This window comes from Pipistrellus kuhlii, unplaced genomic scaffold (assembly GCF_014108245.1).
Source record: "Pipistrellus kuhlii isolate mPipKuh1 unplaced genomic scaffold, mPipKuh1.p scaffold_m20_p_35, whole genome shotgun sequence".
Classification (NCBI taxonomy): Eukaryota; Metazoa; Chordata; class Mammalia; order Chiroptera; family Vespertilionidae; genus Pipistrellus; species Pipistrellus kuhlii.
The window spans coordinates 1,607,126-1,627,818 of record NW_023425535.1 but is presented as its reverse complement, the minus strand read 5'-3'; the positions used below and the strand labels follow the sequence as shown (position 1 = coordinate 1,627,818).

General features: G+C 36.7%; 1 protein-coding gene across 4 annotated transcripts in view; it reads right to left on the bottom strand.

Annotated features, from left to right (window-relative positions):
- The window catches only part of PARG (poly(ADP-ribose) glycohydrolase), a 144,269-nt gene that overhangs the window by 14,083 nt on the left and 109,493 nt on the right, over positions 1–20,693 (bottom strand). For 3 of the 4 annotated variants that reach the window (XM_036461278.2, XM_036461279.2, XM_036461281.2), the window contains 3 exons: positions 14,596–14,674; positions 8,908–9,016; positions 773–878 (listed from right to left, as the gene is read on the bottom strand). In XM_036461278.2, coding sequence (XP_036317171.1) covers positions 773–878; positions 8,908–9,016; positions 14,596–14,674 — 294 coding nt within the window. The remainder of the gene's footprint in view (positions 1–772; positions 879–8,907; positions 9,017–14,595; positions 14,675–20,693) is intronic. The other variant, XM_036461280.2, reaches the window with a different exon arrangement.

Sequence of the window (20,693 nt, the reverse complement as noted above, 5' to 3'; positions counted from 1 at the left end):
GCAGCACACCCAATTGGTTCTGATATCAGACCAGCTGAGTTGGTAAGACCAGTAACCATCCTAAGTAATGATATAATACTATTTTTTATAACTGATACTTTTGAGAATAGAGGAGAAATGGGCAAAGCTTTGTTGATCAGGTTTTGTGATTTTTATATACAAACAATAAAATTCAGGAATTGTTTATCCTTTTTCAGTACCCAAATGCCTCCTTATCTGTGCCATTCATGCAGCTCTCCATGCATTGCTCCCACACACCGTGCACCTAGTAAAGCACTTATTACTGTTGCTGCATTGTCTATTCCTCTCTCATTGCTAAACTGTGAATTCCAAAGCAGGAACCACATATCATATTCCACCTTTATATTCTCAGAGCCAGCCACAGTGCGTGGTCTTGAGCATGGTTTTGAGACCAGAAACCTCAGTATCTGTCTTCCTGTCTGCCTGGATGATGCCCAGTCTTGCTGGGCAAAGAGCACAGCAAATGCTCCTTACATTTGGTAAATGAATGACTGCGTCAACAAAACAGCTCTGAACACACAAAATCCCTTCCGTGAAAGAACGTGGTAGATCAGAGAAATAAGTAACCTCTGAAGGGAAACAGTAAATAAAAATAAGATTCCTTTAAACACAATAAGAAAAATAGTGTCAAGTATTCTTTTTCTCTTCTCTTAGATCTTTGTGGTCTTTTATTATGATAGAAAATTAGAAAATCAGTTTGAAGGACTAGCTTTTCTCCCCAGTCAGAATGCTATTACACATGGCCACTCACCTTTTAGTCTAGCATCGCCCCCGAAGGCACCGCAGCCCCAGTTCCCCGTGGCCACTGCAGAAAGGTTCTCTGAAGAAACTCCCGGACGGACAAATCCACAGTAAGCCTGCAGGATTAAACAAGCATCAAAGCACATGAGTGCCGGACACGAGCATTCTTTCTCACTACATGGACTGGAGCAGTATCTATTACCAAGCTTATGGTATTTCTATTTTTCCTTAGGGGCCGAAGTAAAGGGGAAAACAGAAAGTTGTGCGATTATAAAGAAAGAGAGTAAGAAATGATTAATTCTAATACTTATTTGCTTTGATGCTGGACAAATCAAAGCCCTAAAGCCAGGGTGAGGAATGTCCAGCCTGTGGGCCTTACCGGGCCTGGGAAACCCTTTGCTCGGCCCTCCAAGGCATGAGGGGTGAGTTAATTAAATGTTTGATCAAACAGAGCAGGCTAATTTTTAAGTTGATAATTTTGTATGGCCTGAGAATGCTGTTATAAATATCCAAATGGCCCTGGGCAGAAAAAAAGGTTCCCTACCCCTGCCTTAACCTAACATGGGCCTCAGTTTCTTTTTTCAATTCAAAGATATATAAATGAAAATATCAGAGACATTTCAAGAGCTGATAGCATCACAATGACGAACTATCAGGAACTAACTAAAGACAGGAAAGACACGTGAAACACTGCTTTATTTGAAGGCTTTTGATTACCATTTTTTCATTAAGGTAAAGAGCAATTACTGTTATGTTTCCTTAGCACTCTCTCTGAATTATTGGAACTAGATTAATAACTGTGAATAGCTTTTTAATGTGCCTCCTGCCACTAAAATGCTTAACAAGGGAAAGCAACTGTAATATAAAAGGGATTCCTACACTTGGTTATAAAATAATCCTAAGCACCATTCCAGCTCCTAGATTCTCTAGTTTTAAGCTATTCTAAACGAGAGTATTTTAAAATGTATTTCTCAGTAACCTGAGAAAAGAACATCATATCCCAAGGATGTTGACTAAGAATTAATTACATGAACAGTTCATTTTGTATGAGAAGACTGCGTTTAAGGTCCCAGAGTTTCTGATGTCCATTTTTTATTGTCAGCCTGCTTGGTCTCCCTGCTTCCTAAGGGTTCTTAGTTTCCTAAAACTATCAGAGGTTTAGTATAATAGCAAAGCAAATCTTCCTGGGTTTTCTCAAGTAAGAATCAAAGCAAAAATACAGCTTATGCATAGTCAAAAATAAAATAAAAATGGCCTGTGACAGATGTTCCCAGAGAAAAACCAAGTATAAAGAAGATGCTCCATGAAATCCACACACAGATATATAGTAAATTGCTCTGTGAAGTCTCCACAAAGGTATAAAATGTTACCCACTGTCTGGATGGATGAACAAGGCAAATCCTTCCACCCTCCTAGGCTGTAAACCCTGACAGATACTAATTATAAGCTGCCACCACACCATTATTCAGTGAGGTGGTACAGAGCTTACACCAGAACTCACAAATGACCTGTAAAATTAGATGCATGGAGCTTCTAAAAAACCCCTTTCAGGTAAAACATATCAAAAAGCTCAATTTTTTAAAACAGGTTCTTGAAAGATATTCTCTCCTTTTCTTTCTGCCAACAAAAAAGGGAATAAGCTCTGTCAGAGTGGATGTAAGTTTGGTTGCCTGTCAGGTTCTCCTACCAGGCCTAGCTGAAGAGGGAAGCCTCTTAGCTTCCTTGTTCATGCCATTTCTGTTCTATATGTCAGAGGCTTTAGTCTCTTCCTCACTGCTATTTTTACAAATCTGGGCTAACTTTTCTTTAAGGGACAAAATACTTCCTGAAACAAAAGCACAACAACAGAGAATTTTAAATATTTAGATTAGAAGCAAAATCTAATATAAAGGATTAACCAATTAAAAAAAAAAACCCTATCCTAAAATATGGCCATAACTAAAACAAACTATATAACCGAAATTAACCTGCATTTAGTGTTTTATCTAATGAAACTTTAAAAAGATAATCAGAAATTAAATGATATAAAACAATTACACGATAATTCTGTTATTCTGTTAGAGCCAGAAAGAGGAGAGAAGCAGCAAGCCCCTCGAAGTCCCTGAAGAGGGACAACCATGCTTCCCCTTCTCCAGCGAGGAGAGGCTCCCTCACACGCTGGGAACCAGGCAGTGCTCAGGGCAGTGCCGCCGTCAGGGGTCCTTTCCTTTCACAGGAGTCACTGAGTAATGGAGCTACTTCAATAAGATACAACCATCGGGCAAGAATAGAGACCTTAAAAGAACTGCCAAGTTCTTACTTCATGGAGAAAGGTACTAGGAGTTCTCAAGAGCTCCACACAGACTACGAATACTTTACTTTTCCCCACCCAGAGCCACTTGAGGAGATTAATCAGAACTGTAAGAGTAATAGAAATCCAGCTTAAATTTAATCACATGCTGATATGACCCTCACCAATGACAGAGCTACTTTTTTTTTTTTTTTTTTTTTTTTTTTTTTTTTTTTTTTTTTTTTACTAATAAACAACTTTAAACTGGGAAAAAGGGAAGCATTTATATTGCAGGACCGTAAGTAGAAGACATCAATGAACACTTTAAGAAATAAGAGGCAGCAGGAAAATACTGGTATCTAGATTCTAGAGTAAAAAACTAGAGCCCAGCCAGGAAGAGGTTAAGATAGAGATGTAGGAAGGAAATAAAGAACACTCAAGTGATTACTGGCCCACATGGCTCAGTGGTAGAGCTATGAACCAGGAGGTCAAAGTTTGATTCCTAGTCAGGGCACATGCTTGGTTTTGGGGCTCGATCCCTAGAAGGGGGCGTGCAGGAGGCAACCAATCAATGATTTTTTTCGTCACTGATGTTTCTCTCCCTTTCTCTCTGAAACCAATAAAAATATATTAGAAAAGAGGAAAAGAAAACTGATGTGAGAACCTACAGGGCCTGAAACGAGTCCAGGAAATAGAAGGTCCTCAGGAAGGTGTACCACAATCCCACACACCAATGTGCAAAAGCCCACACACTTTGGTAAAAACTCAGTCTGCAACATGACTTTTAGCAGGCTCAAGTAGATATAATTAAACTACGTCTTTCACTGTACTATAAATATATTATATTACTTGCTAGATTAATAATTCAATTAGGAATAATTACTTAACTTAAAGAAATACAGTTGGTACTGATACTGATTTTCTGAGGTTTTAAAATACTGTAATTTCTTAAAAACAAGTACAAAAAAAATTAAAAATTAAAGAAAAAACAAACAAACATAAAAAGTCCCTTAAGAATCATGGGAACATATGTGTTAAGCTTGCACAGTGACAAATCATTACTAAATTTAGTGGGGTGATCACATTGTAAGGTATAAAAATGTTGAATCACTATATTATACATCTGAAAATATTATAACTAATATAATAATGTACCAACTATACTTAAGGGAATCTTTTGGAATAGAATAAAATAATATTAATTAGAAGTCTTAAAACTATCCTTAGATTCAGTATCATCAGTTTTATAAACTCTCTTGCTACTTTATTAAACAACTGTGTAAAGTTGTTTATTATTATAGTGTTATCAAAATAGTAAAGTCACAGTAAAACAATCCCACTGATTTTATGCCTATTAGACATAGTATTACAAATTATTAGAAAGTATGAAAAATATAGGGCTAAAATAAATAGGTAAAATACAAAATTATAGGCACTTTTTGAAAAAAAAAAAATATATATATATATATGAAGCTAAATATTCATGTAGAAAGACCTATACAAATGAAAACAATTATTTGGATGCCTTTTTATCTTTAAAATAATTGTAAGATTAATAAATTGATTTTGAAAAAAAAAATAGATTTTGCTTTTTAAAAATGCAATATAAGCCCTTGCCAGTGTACTCAGTGGTTAGAGAGAAGGGCCAGTGGTTCAATTCCCAGTAGAGGGCAGGTGCCTGGGTTGCAAGTTCGATCCTTGGCTTGGTCAGGGTTCATATGGGAGGCAACCAATCAATGTATCACTCTCACATTTCTTTCTCTCTCTCTCCCTCTCTCGCCTTCCCTCCTTTTCACTCTCTCTTAAAAAAAAAATAAATAAATCCTTGGGTGAGGATTAAGAACAACAAAAAAAAGCAATATAAAATGAAATAATTATGCAGACCATAGTTTTCTTCCTCATGTGTAAGACATAAGATTAGAGTAGGTATCTCTTTGATTATTCTGATTCTATGTATTGAGAAACTTAAGGGAAAACTCACTTGAATTAATATTCCTGAAACGTAGTGACACATTTCAAGAAAAGATTATAAATGATCAGATGGTGAACTTCCTCGACATATCAGCAGCAAGTATTGATTGGTTTGTTAATCAAGTTCTGGGTTAATTACAAGCCCCTTCTAAATTTGGTGATGAGTAATTAAAAAAATCAATAAATGAATCAATTTTAAAAAGGTAAATGGTAGTGATTTCCTGCTGGGGTGGTCTCTTCACTTTGTTAAATTTCTGACCCGAAGCATCCACAAAATACATTCATTACTTAATCTTACCTGAATGAATCTAACTATGGCTAAATGCAGCTTTTCACAGATGATTTCTCTCTTCCCTTGCTGAACTATTTGCCATTTTTGCAAGCTGGAGTCATAAATCTTCCCAATCACAAAAATAACTCTCTAGAATGTCACCCAGCTGATCTCTCTGGGGATTAAACACTGCTTCACAGTAGCCTATCTAATAAAGACGGAATATGCTAAATGACCCTCACACTGTCACAAAGATGGCAGCCCCCACAGCCAATAAGGAGGGGATATGCTAATTGACTGCCCTGCCCTCAAAGATGGTGGTGCCCAGTCCCCTCAGCCCTGCCAAGGTGGCAGGCACGTGGCAAGGCCTTGCCCTCTCTTCTCCCCCAGGTGGGCCTGGCCATTCTGTGCGCCTGCCTCCAGAGTCCCCCAGTCCTCTCAGCCCCTCAGCCACCCAGGGCTGGCCCAAGGCACAGGCAAGCCTTGGTTGGCTGCTGCCCAGCCATGCAGGACCACCCAAGGCTCAGGTAACCAGGGCCGGCTGAGGATTGCACTACTAGCAGTGGCAGCAGCAGGGGTGTGATGGGGCATCACCTTCCCCTGATCACCGGGTCGCCTCCCACTCCCGAGGGCTCCCAGACTGTAAGAGGGGGCAGGCTGGGTGTAGGGACCCCCTCCCTCCAGTGCATGAATTTTCATGCACCGGGCCTCTGGTCAGTTAGTTAAAGGAGACTGACTTTTCCTTTTAAAAACCAACTCTACTTACAGGTCACATGTCGTCCAATAACACAATTGGAGCCTAGATGAAGCAGAATGTTTCCAGAGGTGATAAAGCACTTTGTGAGAGTGCCCTTTAAATTATTATCTGGTGAGCAATGCCCCAAAGTAGCAGATAGGCCTCTAAAGTTCAAAGATCCACACTGAATTCTGATGGTGAAAACTGGTCCTATGTTGCTTCATTTAGAAAAATAGTTTTTCTATTCATTCCTACTTTCTCTCTGGTATGCAAAAAAAAAAAAAAAAAAAAAAAAAAAAAAAAAAAAAAAAAAAAGTAGAATTGTGCAAGTCATCTCTCAGTGATTTAATATAGACTTCTGCTTTAAAGCCAAGTTGAAAAAACATTTAATAACATCTCCAAGTTGTGCTGTCAGTTTCTGGAAAACTTCCTGTTGTATCTACTAAAATGTATAATTAACTCTTTTAATAGCTAAGTGTACCTAATAAGTTATGAAATACTTTAATTTAGGAAGGCCAAAGTTATTTGGATTAGTTTCCTAATTACGTTATTAGTAACATTTAACAAAACCACTTACTGCTGTTTTATCTATCAATGAAAGTATATTAGAAAACTGATTCTTTGTTAAAAGGGCAAATGTTTATGAATATAGTAGTAAATAAAAGCCATACATTTATTAAATGATTTCCCACGTGCCAGACCCTAAGTGCTTCCCTTTCTCAATGATAGCCATGTGGTGATGGGCTACTTTACGCCTGTGATATTTCCTTGTCTCATGAGAATTTAACAAAATTAAATTGTCAGGGGAAGCAAGGAGGAACCCTCAAATTTTCTTTAAAAAGTATATCAAACAGAAAGGGATACTGAGAAAAGCATTCACTGGAAACTTGCTTACCGTATAGGATTATGACTAAAAAAGAAGAGGTAAGCCAGGTGTACATGCTTGTAGATCATGTCTTAACAAATGCAGGAAGTATTCTTTAAAAAAACATATTTATTGATTTCAGAGAGGAAGGGAGAGGGAGAGATAGAAACATCAATAATGAAAGAGAATCACTGATCAGCTGTCTCCTGTATACCCCTTACTGGGGATTGAGCCCACAACTCAAGCAGGTGCTCTTGACTGGAATCGAACCAAGGACCCTTTAGTCTGCAGTCTATCCAGAGCCAAACCGGCTCTGGCAGGAAACATTCTTAATGATTTAAGACTGAAACAGGTAAAAAGTCTGGAAAGACAGATTTAGTTATAGTAATCTTATTTGTGAGGAGTTAGATTTTTAAAAAGCAATTAAGGTAAATTTTTATTTTATCAGTTGCGCTAATCACATTTCAAATGCTCAATAGTCACAGTTCCATCCTCACAGTATGTTGTATTGGACTTTAGGCCTTAGATTCTTTGGCTGAGTGCTAATCAGCTCATGATTAGTGACTAAATTATCTCGAGGCCATGCTGAAACCGGTTTGGCTCAGTGGATAGAGCGTCGGTCTGCGGACTGAAAGGTCCCAGGTTGAATTCTGGTCAAGGGCATGTACATTGGTTGCGGGCACATCCCCAGTGGGGGTAGGGGGGTGTGCAGGAGGCAGCTGATCAAATTTTTCTCTCTCTCTCTCTTTCTCTCTCTCTCTCTCCCTTCCTCTCTGTTTAAAAAAAAAAAAATCAATAAAATATGTTAGAAAATAAAAAAATAAAAAGGTAAACAAACAATACCTATTATATAAATTCAACTTTGGGAAACAGTGCATTTCATCTTCAAACTTTTTATGAGATTCCTTTGAGAATGTTAAACATTAAAAAACCTAATAAATTATATATAAGAAAACATGCGCAACAATAAGTTAGATTCTCAAGTAGATTAGGATATAAGATAATAAATGTAATAATTACATTTACAATAGCTACTAAGTTGTTAAGATTACTTGGTTATTTACTTTACTAATAATCTGAAAGGCAAGATGGTTCAGCTGGGATAAGACCCCACAAGGAGGGACCGTTCCTGTGGGGAGGCCCAGGAAGAGGTGAAGATGACACTGAATGCCAGCCATGCCAATCCAAAGGTATCCACCCCCGCACACACCAGCCTGCTCTCATCATCAGAGGCGGTGCAGGGCATGGCACCTCTGTAACCTGCAGAACCATAAACCTCGTGATCTTCATAAACAGTCTCATACCAAATCCTGCTCGTAGGAGCTAAACCGTGGTTTTCAGAATTGGGTCAGTGTTCTTAGCTGTAAGAGGAGGTTGAGGAACTAAAGAAAAAGCCAAGTGTTTTGGTAAGACCCTAAATCTAGAGAACAGTATCAGCAACCCTGTAGGATAGTATATTTATTATGGTCAACAGTGGTGAAAATGTAACTAACAAGAGGAATGGCTCACTTTTATATTTCTGTAATTCAATTAAAAAGAAGATGATGATAGCAGACAGCACTAAGTGCCATAGAAAAGCACAGATTTCACAATAAATGTGTCTAATTGCCAAATCAGTAAATAATTCTCAGGAATCTTACTCATAATAGAACACTTTTAACTGGACTTTTCTGGTTTACCTGTTTTAATTCTGAAAGTATATCTTGTGGAGAAAAACGTCACTGAGTAGGTCTAAAAACATTTTAAGGGCTCATTCTTGTCTCTATAGGTTTGCACTAACGCTCCAAAGCAGCTCACAGTACTTGGTGAGATAAACACATGTGTGGGGCTTCATGCCGAGCACCAGCCTCTCTGGCTTCAGTAATCAAACAATTACGAAATGGAAAGTCCATCTTGTACAAGCTGACAGAGCCATTAAATCAGGAGAGCTATGGGCAGACATACTGACACTGCAAGAATTTCCAGAAAGCATTAATAAAATGACAGTAAATAGATGACAGCTGCCAGATGAACTAAGAAATAAGGTTGCTGGCCTTGTTAAGCTCACGTCTGATTTTCTCGGGCACAAACTGGTCGAGGTGGCGTCTGAAGTGAAGGGCATCGATGGCGACAATCTCAGTGCTGCGTCGCTGCCAGTCGTCCCTGGGCAGGACAGGAGGGAGAGGTGAGGGACGGAAAGGCACTCACAAATAAACCCTCCCAGGTTTCTGAGACACTGCAGGGTTAAAATATGAAAAACAACCCAGGCCATAGAGCTCAGAAAAACAGGAAGGCAGAAAACACTATTTTATTTTAGACTCCAAGGTACATATTGTGGACTGTCAGGCATTATATGGCAAATGAAAAATTATGGAGAGACAAAAATATGACATATTGTAACCGGGTACATCATTTACAGGGGGTCTCGGAGGTAAAAGGATTTGGAGGGGGAAAAACCAAAAACCTTAAGTCTTTGTTTTCCTCTAATATTAAAGACATGACATTTGTATTTTGACAAGAATTCATTCTTCCTCTGTTTGAAAGATCTACTCTAGGTCACTGGGTATGTATCATCACCATACATCATCCAAGAAATAATCCCAAGAAGTCAAGTGTTACAAAATGTGTAACGATTCGGTACAACATTCTACCTACTGTGCTCAATTGCTGACTGTGGAAATATTTTTAAAAAGACAAAGACAGCAAAGCAGACAATAACACAAAGCAGTCAAAATAACGTGTTGCCTGTGGAAATATGAAGGAAGGGGTGAGATGATTTTGAAAACATAAAATTCCAAATATTTCATCTCATAAATTTCCACATATTGATATGCCAAGCAACTTTCCACTCTGAAGAACAGCAATAAAAACCTTCATGTTAGTCTGTAAATAATTATCATAAGTTAAGTATCCACATAGATAACTACTGTAACCACATGGTTTAATCAAAACAAAGGAGAGGCCAGGGCTGGCCTGAGATGACAAAACTAAGTCTTCACTCTGCAGGAGCCATGCTGCAGGGCTGATGCTGGTGATTCTGCCACATGGTGTTTGTTTTTTGTTTTCTTAATTCTTTCTCCTTTTTCACCCAGTCCCACAAAAAGCTTCTGACAGCTGTCAATTTGTTCTCTATGTTTCTATTTTGTTTGTCAGTTTATTTTGTTGATTAGATTCCACATGAGTGAGATACTTGTCTTTCTCTGACTGGCTTATTTCACTTAGCATAATACTCTCCAGGTCCATCTATGCTCTCACAAAGGGTAAGCTTTCTTTTTCAAGGCCTAGTAGTATTCCATTGTATAAATGTACCACAGCTTTTTTATCGACTTATCTACTGACACTTGCACTGCTTCCATATCTTGGTACTGTGATGCTGCAACAAATGTAGGGTTGCATATATTATTTTGAATGAGTGATGCAGGTTTCTTAGATTATATTCCAGAAGTGGAATCTCTGTGTCAAAAGGCAGTTCCATTTTTAATTTTTTGAGGAAACTCCATACTACTTTCCACACTGGCTGCTCCAATTTGCATTCCCACCAATCCCTTTTCTCCACATCCTTGCCAGCACTTGGTTGTTGATATACTGATGACAGCCATTCTGACAGCTGAGAGGTGATGTATCTCATTGTGGTTTTAATTTGTATTACTTTGCTTAGTGGTTCTGAGCATCTTTTCATATGTCTGTTGGACATCTGTGTGTCTTCTTTGGAGAAATGTCTATTCAGATCGTTCGCTGATTTTTTAATTGGGTTGCCTGGTGTTTGGTCGTATGAATTCTTTATAAATTTTGGATATTAACCCTTTATCAGATGTATCATTAGGGAATATGCTCTCCCATTCAGTGGGTTGTCATTTCATTTTGATAGTTTGATCGTTTCCTCTGCTGTGCAAAACTTTTTAGCTTGATGCAGTCTCATTTATTTTTTCATTTGTTTCCCTTGCCCAAGGAGATATATTAGAAAAAATGTTGCTATACGAAATGTCTAAGATTTTACTTCCTATGTTTTCTTTTAGGAGTTTTATGATTTTCAGACTAATATTTAAGTCTTTAATCCATTTTAGTTTCTTCTCATGTATGATGTAAAAAGGTGTTCTAGGTTCATTTTTTAACATCTGTACAATTTCCCCAACACCATTTGTTGAATAGACTACCTTAATCTGAATGTGTGCTTTTGCCTCCTGTGTCATAATTGTCCATAGTGGGCTTATTTCTGGCCTCTCTATTCTGTTCCATTGACCTACATCCCTGTTTTTATGCCAGTAACACACTGTTGTGGATTACTATCCCCTTGTAATATCGTTTGTTATCAGGTAGCCTGATATATCCAATTTTGTTCTTGTCACAAGATTGCTGTGGCTATTCCGGATCTTATATGCTACCATATACATTTCTGGAATATTTGTTCTGGTTCTGTGAAATACGCTATTGGTATCTTCATAGAAATCTCTGGATTGCTTTTGGTAGTACAGGCATTTTAATGATATTAATTCTTCCTATCCAAATGAACATGGTATATACTTCCACTTATATGTATCTTCATCAATATCTTTCATCAGTGTCTTATAATTTTCCAAGTACAGGTCTTTCACAGCATTAAACTTATTACTATGTTTTTTTACTTTTCTTGATGCAACTGGGACAGTTTTCTTAGTTTCCAATTGTGATAATTCATTATGGGTGTATAAAAATGCAATTGATTTCTGGATATTTATTTTGTATCCTGATACTTTACTGAATTCATTTATCAGTTCTAGTAGTTTTTTTTGTGGAATCTTCAGGGTTCTCTATATATAGTATTATGCCATCTGTAAATAATGGCAATTTTACTTTTTCCTTTCCAGTTTGAATGCCTTTTATTTCTTCTTCTTGTTTGACTGCTGCGGCTAGGACTTCCATATTATCTTATATAAAAAAAGGATAATATGCAAATTGACCCTAACAGGAGAATGACCAGAACGTATGCTGGACCAGTCACTATGAAGTGCACTGACCACCTCTTAGTCCCTTCCCCAGGTGTCAGGAACTTATCACCTGATGATGAGTGGGGAACAGGGGTTGGGTGGCAGTGCAGGGAGGGGCCGGCTGCAGGCAGCTAGGTATGATGACCCAGATAACAGGCCAGGCCTGGGGACCATACCGGTGCATTAATTTTATGCGCCGGGCCTCTAGTGTTGAATAAAAGTGGTAAAAGCAGACATTCTTTGTCATGTTCATAGTCCTAAGGGAAATATTTATAGTTTTACCCACTGAGTATAATGTTGGCTACGTGTTTGTCATATATGGCCTTTATTATGTTCCCTCTATTTTGCCTTTGCTGAGAGTTTTTAACATAAATTGGTGCCAGATTTTATCAAATGCCTTTTCTGTATCTATTGGTATGATTATGTGGTTTTTATCCATTTTGTGTATATAGTGTATCACATTTATTGATCTGTGACTATTGTATAATCTTGATCCATGGAATAAGTCCCATGCTGTATGATCTTTTTAATGTATTGCTGGATACGGTTTGCTAGTATTTTGTTAAAGACTTTACCAACTATGTTCACCAGAAATATTGGCCTATAATTTTCTTTCTTTGTGGTGTCTTTATCTGGTTTTGGAATTAGGATAATGCTGGCAATGTAAAATGAGCTTGGGAGTCTTCCCTCATCTTGAATTTTTTAGAATAGTTTGAGACTAGGTTTTAATTCTTCTTTGAATGTGTGGTAAAACTCACCTGTGAAGCCATCTGTCTGGTCCAGTACTTCTGCTTGTTGGGTGTTTTTTTGTTTGTTTTGTTTTGTTTTTAATTTTATTACTGTTTTAATTTCACTAGTTGTAATCTGTCTATGTTCAGACCCTCTGATTCAGTTTTGGAAGATTGTATGTTTCTAGGAATTTATTCATTTTGACCAGATTGTTCAATTTGTTGGCATATGGTTGTTTATAATATTTTCTTATAATTCTTTCTATTTCTTTGGTGTCAGCTGTTACTTCTTCTATTTCATTTCTGATTTCACTTATTTTGATCCTCTCTTTTTTTCTTGGTAAGTCTGGTTAAAGGTTTGTCAATCTTGTTTATCTTTTCAAAAAACCAGGTGTTGGTTTCATTCATCTTTTGGATTTCATTTCAAACTCTTTTATTTCTACTCTGATCTTATTTCCTTTCTTCTATTCACTTTGGGGTTTGTTTGCTGCTCTTGTTCTAGTTCTTCTACGAGTAAAGTTAGAATGTTTATTTAGTGATTTTTCTTATTTCTTAAGGTAGATCTGTAGTGCTATGAATTTCCTTCTTAGGACTGCTTTTATTGTGTCCCACAGACTTTAGGTTGTTGTATTCTCATTTTTATTTGTTTCAAGGTCTCTTTTTGACTTATTCCTTGATCTCACTGTTAACCCATTCATTGTTTGGTAACACGCTTGCTAGATTCAATATCTTTGTGTATTTTTCAGTTTTTATTTCTTTTGATTTATTTCTAGTTTCAAAACCATTCTGGTCAAAGAAGATACTTGATATGATTTTAATTTTCTAAATGTACCGAGACTTATTTTGTGTCCTAATATGTGGTCTATCCTAGAAATGTCCATTTGCACTCAAAAAGAATGTATATTCTGCAGCTTTGGAGTGAAATGCTCTGAAGTTATTAAATCCTTGTAATACAGTGTATCATTTAAGGCTACCATTTCTTTGTTGATTTTCTGTTGGGAAGATTTATCCATTGATGTCAATGGGGTGTTAAAATCCCTTACTATGACTGGATTATAGTTAATCTCTTCCATGATGTATGTCCATCTAGTTTGCCTTACAGGTTTCGGTGCTCCTATGTTGGGTGCATAAATATTTACAAGGGTTATATCCTCTTGTTGGATTGCTCCCTTTATCGTTATGTAGTGTCTTTCTTTGTCTCTTAAAATATACTTTGCTTTAAAGTTTATTTTGTCAGATATAAATATTGCTACCCCTGTTTTTCTTTACTTTCCATTTGCATGAAATATCTTCTTCCATCCCTTTACTTATAGTCTGTGTGTATCTTTTGTTCTGAGGTGGGTCTCTTGTATACAGCATATATATGGTTCTTGTTTTCTTTTCCATTCAGCTACCCTTCTGATTGGAGCATTTAAGCACACACTGGCTCTTCTTCATTAGCAAACGCGAGTGTACACGCACACGCACACACACACACACTCACACACACACACACACTCGCACACATGCACGTATCCAGGTTCCAGTGCATAAAAATTCGCCTCTGCTAAACCAACTTACTGGGGAAAATATATTATCATGTGAAAATATATTTCAATAAAACATAGAAGACAGCAGCAGCAAAGTTCACTGTAATTTCTTCTGTCAATTGTTTGTAGCAGTAGGAAAATTGTCTGAACATAGATTCCTTCACCTACCTAGCCTCCAGAAAAGTTAAGGATAACACTTATGCTGTTTAAGGGTTTTAAGCTATAACTATAACCAGTGCTAAGTGCGTCTGGCCTTGGAAGTCAGCCTCCATTGACTGCTTACAATTGGCAGCTAAGATGCAAAACTGTGAAGAGCTCTGCCCTCCGGCCCTTGATTTAGACTTCTGGCTTTCATTTCTTTTCGATATACGGCAATCATGTTTTAACTACTAATCAAGCTGTAATACTGAATTTTAGAAGCAAGTTACATTTCTGGAATAAGAATAGATGGCAGACAAAATATAGGAGGCCACATTCTTTAGCTTATGGCCATGCGATAATCAAGTCAGAAATGAACTCACCTCTCATTCCCATCTTCATGGCTCCGGGCCCAGCGGTAAGTTTCAGCATAGCCTGTGTATTCACTGTACTGTTCAGTACCTGAAAAAAAGAAGCTTCCAATACTATTTTTCAGAAATATTTCTAAAAGCCAACAATAAAAAAAAAAAAATCACTGGCTTAATGATTTATTATTTTCGATGATGAAATAATAGGATGCCTCAAAAAGTCACTACAATGTTTATCATACAGTGACTAAATGTCTCAACCAATACAGTAAACAAAATTTATTTCCTTCTTTTTAAGAGAAGTGCATAAAGACTGTGTTTTTTACAAGTCCATTGTTTTGAATGTCAGCAATCTGAGATAATATCTGCTTCATATTGTTGAGAAAAGAAATTTTACATAAAGACATTCTCTGCTAAAACAAATGTCATTTTAAAATTAAATCTAGGCCCTACTTGGTTTTGCTCAGTGGGTAGAGCATTGGCCTGCGGACTGAAGGGTCTCTGGTTCAATTTCTAGTCTGGGAACATGCCCAGTTATGGGCTTCATCTCCAGTAGGGGGAGTGCAGGAGGCAGCCGAGCAATGATCCCCTCTCATCATTGATGTTTCTATTTCTTCCTCTCCCTTCCTATCTGAAATCAATAAAAATATATTGAAAAAATTAAATCTAGAATTTGCCTATCACAGGCAAGGTACTTCAAGAAAGCCTTGTAAAATTAGAATATTATGGCATGAGAAGGGAAGAGAAAAAGTATAATTAATATTAATCTGCTGAGGACACGCATCAAACTTGCCACATAACATAGATTTCTAATTCATTATACCTGAATATATCAGGAGAAATGGTGTCAAATTGTTCCACTATTTAACTAAAGAAAATTATTCCAATTATAATGGTCAACTGAATAATCACTTGACTTTGCAAAAATTAAAAAGCAAACAAACAAAAAACAACAATAGTAAAAATAAAAAGCTGAAAACCCTGGGCCAGATAATACTTTGGAATATAAAAAAGAAAAATGAAGAAGAAACAATTTCTGATCTTCAAAAGTCACCATTAAAATAATGAAAAGACAACCACCTATACCGAATAAAGGACATGTATATACCAGTATGTATATATGTATATAGATAGCATCTTTAAAACTCAACAATAGCTGAAAACAGATTGGCTCAGTGGATAGAGCGTCGGCCTGCGGACTGAAGGGTCCCGGGTTTGATTCCGATCAAGGGCACATACCTTGGTTGCGGGTACATCCCCAGTAGGGGGTGTGCAAGAGGCAACTGATCGATGCTTCTCTCTCATCGATGTTTCTAACTCTCTATCCCTCTCTGTAAAAAATCAATAAAATATATATTAAAAAAATAATAAAAATAAAACTCAACAATAAAAATCTCAGTTAAAACATGAACAAAAGATTATTTCATGTGTATAGCTGTATATACCTAACTTTATACTTTAAATTATATAGTTTAGTATATGTCAATTTTACCTCAATAAAGAAGTTTAAAAATGTAATCTAACTCCCTCACTAGACTGTCAGCTTCTAGGGTAGGGATTATAAATTATTAACATTTGTGTCTACATTAATATCTAGTAACACAAGAATATAGAAGCAGATGATTTAAGTACTTGCCATAGAAACATGATAATTAATGAGGAAAACAGGAAAAAATTGTATTAACTGAGGTTAAAATAATGAATCCAGAAATATTTAACTCCCATTTACACAGAAAGTGTGGCAGGCTAAAAAGAGTACCATGCTGAGATGAGAAGATCTGAGGAACCCAAAGTGAATGCGCACATGACAAATCTCATTAAACTTCATTTTGTCATCTAAAAATCAGATTCTTGTTACCTAATAGAACTGCTTGGAAAACCAAATGAGTTTAAAATTCTTCAAAACCATAAAGGAGTTAGTACTGGTGTCTAGAATTAACTTTGTAAGAGGGTAGAGAAATCAAAGATACATGATTCCAGGGATGTGGGGTTTTAAAGCAACATGGTCTACTGGCCCGGGGGGAATAAAGATAGCAGAACACTTGTGTTCTTGTCTATTTTCTGCCCTGCAATGGCCGTGCCTTATTTTTCAAACAACTAAGTCTATTCTGATCTCTTAACTATGAAAACAAATAACTGTTCTGTCTTTTGAAAAGTGGTTGAAAATTTCATATCAATTATATTTCTATTTCAAGTTAGATCGGTTTCAGTCTTATTTCCTAAGACAGACAAGGATAGATTCATTTCCTTCAGTAACGGGAAGTTAAAAAATCACATTTGCTTCTACTCTAAACAAATTAAATTATGTATTTTCTAAATAGACTCTTTCAAAATTATGTAAACTATTCTGAAAAATGAATACCTATAACTTGTTTTAGAATCAAATTTATTGATAAACTATGTTGAAAATACTAAGGTAAGCAGTGATAACAGCAAACAGGCGTCAGAGACTAAATGAACTTTATGGCAAGCTCTTTCTACCCCCATTTAGGGAAATAGCTAGAAGGAACCCACTAAAATCTTTTCAAGAGTTCATGACAGCTTTACCAGTTTTCGGATTTAGCAGTAAGAAACATTCTTTTTTTCTTTTCTTTTTTTTTTTTTTAAATATATATTTTATTGTTTTTCACAGAGAGGAAGAGAGAGGGATAGAGAGTCAGAAACACTGATGAGAGAGAATCATCAATCAGTTGCCTCTTGCACACCCCCTACTGGGGTTGTGCCCGCAACCACGGTACATGCCCTTGACTGGAATCGAACCCGGGACCCTTCAGTCTGCAGGCAGACACTCTATCCACTGAGCCAAACCGGTTTAGGCAGTAAGAAACATTCTTATTTTCTCTTACTAGTAATGAAAGTTTGTGATGAACATAGAAAAAAAATATTTGGAGATTAAAAATATTCCACTTAACAATGGGTGTGCCCTTAGAAAGAAAACTTATATGAAAGCCACTGACTCTGCTTTTATTATATCATTCATATAGAGGTAATTATGTGGCAGATAAAACAATCTTGCCTTACATTCCCATGATTAACAAGAATTAATAAAAGCCAAACTCCTAATGAATTTGGATCTTTCCCAATGAACTGGTATCACTGAGTTAGCAATGAACTGTTTTTGTAGTGATGGGCACCGCTAGTGCTGTTATTAAAAGCACTGGTACTAAAAGCAACGGTTTCCACCTTTGTTCTGCCAGTTCTGCTGACCCTCATAAAAGATATAAGGGTCTGTGATATCTGGAACAATTTGATTCATTCGAGTGCAGGTTTTACGTTAAGTGTACCGTCACTCTGCTCAGTAAGTCTCACAGCTAGGCATCTTTATATGCTCACCACACAGAAATAAAACAATCTCCTAGGACTCTTTAGTACTGATGCTACTAGCTGCTGGTTGTAGAGGAACACGAGAGAGGAGAAAAGGAAAAAAGAAAGATTGGAGTTTTAATTCTTTCCCTCTGTCTATACTTACTGAAAGGCTGTAACTCATGGCTGCCCTCTAGATCATAGAAAATAGAAGAATAACACTGTCTGGATAAAAGGATTTGGCTGTTTGCATGACCTGTTTCATATTCATTAAAAGTCTGATACCAACCAGATGCCCCACAATGATGATAAATTTAATTTATTTCCAATTTCTCAAACTCTTCTACAGATTCAGGCAGCACAGTCACAGCCATTAGCCAGTCACAGGCACTGAGCCTGGATGAATCATTGAAGGAATGGAATTGATCCGGCAGATAGATTGCAGTGCCCGGTTAAGAGTCTCCTAAGAAGAGAGATGGCAGAAATCCAACATCAAATAGATGATGAAATGGCCATTTCCATTAAGGGAACATCACATCACAGATATTAATTAGGAGGCTCTATAATAGAGTTAAAAGGATGTGTGTGTGTGTAGGGGGGGAATGCTGAGTTAAAAGTCACCCCGGATGTCCTTAGCCTGAAGCAATTATAGAAGGTGAGTCATGGGTATGCAATTTTCCATCTATTTTACAATGCCTGTGGATAAGTTAGAGATCAGACATAGTTTCAGAGTGATGGAGTTTTTCAGATTGGAAACAAACTATCTTTTTTTTTTTTTTTAATTGATTTGAAAGAGAGAGTGGAAAGGAGAGGGAGAGAGTAAAAGAGAGGGAGAAAGAGAGAAATATTGATGTGAGAGAGAAACATCCACCAGTTACCTGCTGTCCGTGCCCATATGTGCCCAGGGCATGGAACCCACAACCAGGGTATGTGCCCTGACCAGGAATCAAACCCACCACCTCCTGTGTAGGGGATGATGCTCTAACCAATAGAGACACACCAGCCAGGGTGGGGGACAAACTATCTTTTTTTTTTTTTTAATAATATATTTTTATTGATTTTTTACAGAGAGGAAGAGAGAGGGATAGAGAGTTAGAAACATTGATGACAGAGAATCATCCATCAGCTGCCTCTTGCACACCCCCTACTGGGGATGTGCCCACAACCAAGGTACATGCCCTTGACTGGAATCGAACCTGGATTCGATTTCAGTCCGCAGGCCGATGCTCTATCCACTGAGCCAAATCGATTTTGGCAGGGACAAACTATATTGAAAAAAAGAAAGAAATATTATACTGTTTTCCTTATACACGAAAATTACAGCAACATTAGTATGGATTGCAAGAGACTTACTTCTTTCCTAGTGTAAGAGAAATGAAGGAAATAAAACAAATTAGCTTTGAGCTTAAATGCCCAGCATTCTACCAACTTTTTTTATTTAAAATACATACAGCTAACCTTTGAACAACATGGGGATTAGAGATACCAACTCCTCTACATGGATGTAACTCTTGACTCCATAAAAACTTAATTACTAATAGCCTGTTGACAGAAGCCTTGTAGATAACATAAAAAGTTGGTTAACATATATTTTGTATATTATTTGTATTATATACTGTATTCTTACAATAATGGAAGATAGAGAAAAAAATGTTACTAAGAAAATACATAAGGAAGAGAAAATACATTTACAGGACTGTACTATATATTTATAGTCTGTTTACAAAATAAATCATCTGTCAGTACCTACATTGTATTGTCTCGTATGATACAAGGCACTGTAGATATTAATGTATTACTAACACTAGGCATTAAAAATAACAAGATGGAGACATGTAATACTTTCAACAATAAAGAATTATTAAAAAAGAAAAGATAACATGAAAAGATTCGTGCATTAATAACAAAGAAGCAGCAAATATGATTGCTTTATGGTAGCCTTGTGCAACTGATACAATTGCTTCACAATAGTAAGGAGGATCTCCATAAAATTTTGATACATTTATGTTTTAAAATTCATGCAGTTGAAACCTGTATTGTTCAAGGATCAACTATAGATTAATCTAAAATATTGATGAAATAGTTTTCCAAGTTTCAGTTCAAATCTAGCTTATCGCTTAAATGTCTTTTTTTTTTTTTAATATATTTTATTGATTTTGTACAGAGAGGAAGGGAGAGAGATAGAGAGTCAGAAACATCGATGAGAGAGTCATCAATCAGCTGCCTCCTGCACACCCCCTACCGGGGATATGCCCGCAACCAAGGTACATGCCCTTGACCGGAATCGAACCCGGGACCCTTCAGTCCCCAAGCCAACGCTCTATCCATTGAGCCAAACCGGTCTTGGCTTAAATGTCTTTTAAAGTATTAATTAATACATCTAAATGCTGGAGACGATCACATTCTAAATGATTCTGACTATCTCTTCAGAGCTTTCTAAAACAGTGTAAGACCAATACTCAAAGTATTTATTAGCCCAGCAATGGATTTATGATAGCTTAAATTTTTGTTCTATTATTCCTGTACTCTCTTCTCTCCTCATACCTTTTAACTACATTTTTTGTATCTACATGTGTAATAAACAGCATATAAATATAGCTAAATCAATGAGACAACACAGAATAAAAGGGTTTTATATTTTTCATTTCATTACAATTGGATCACAACTTCCATCCAAGAAGAAATTCCTTTGCCAAGGTTCAATTTTTAATTTCTTGCACAAACTCAGACAATTAATAGTTGTTGTTTTTTGCTTACCACATCAAAACAGCACACTCACAATTCCTATATAATAAAAGCCTAATATGCAA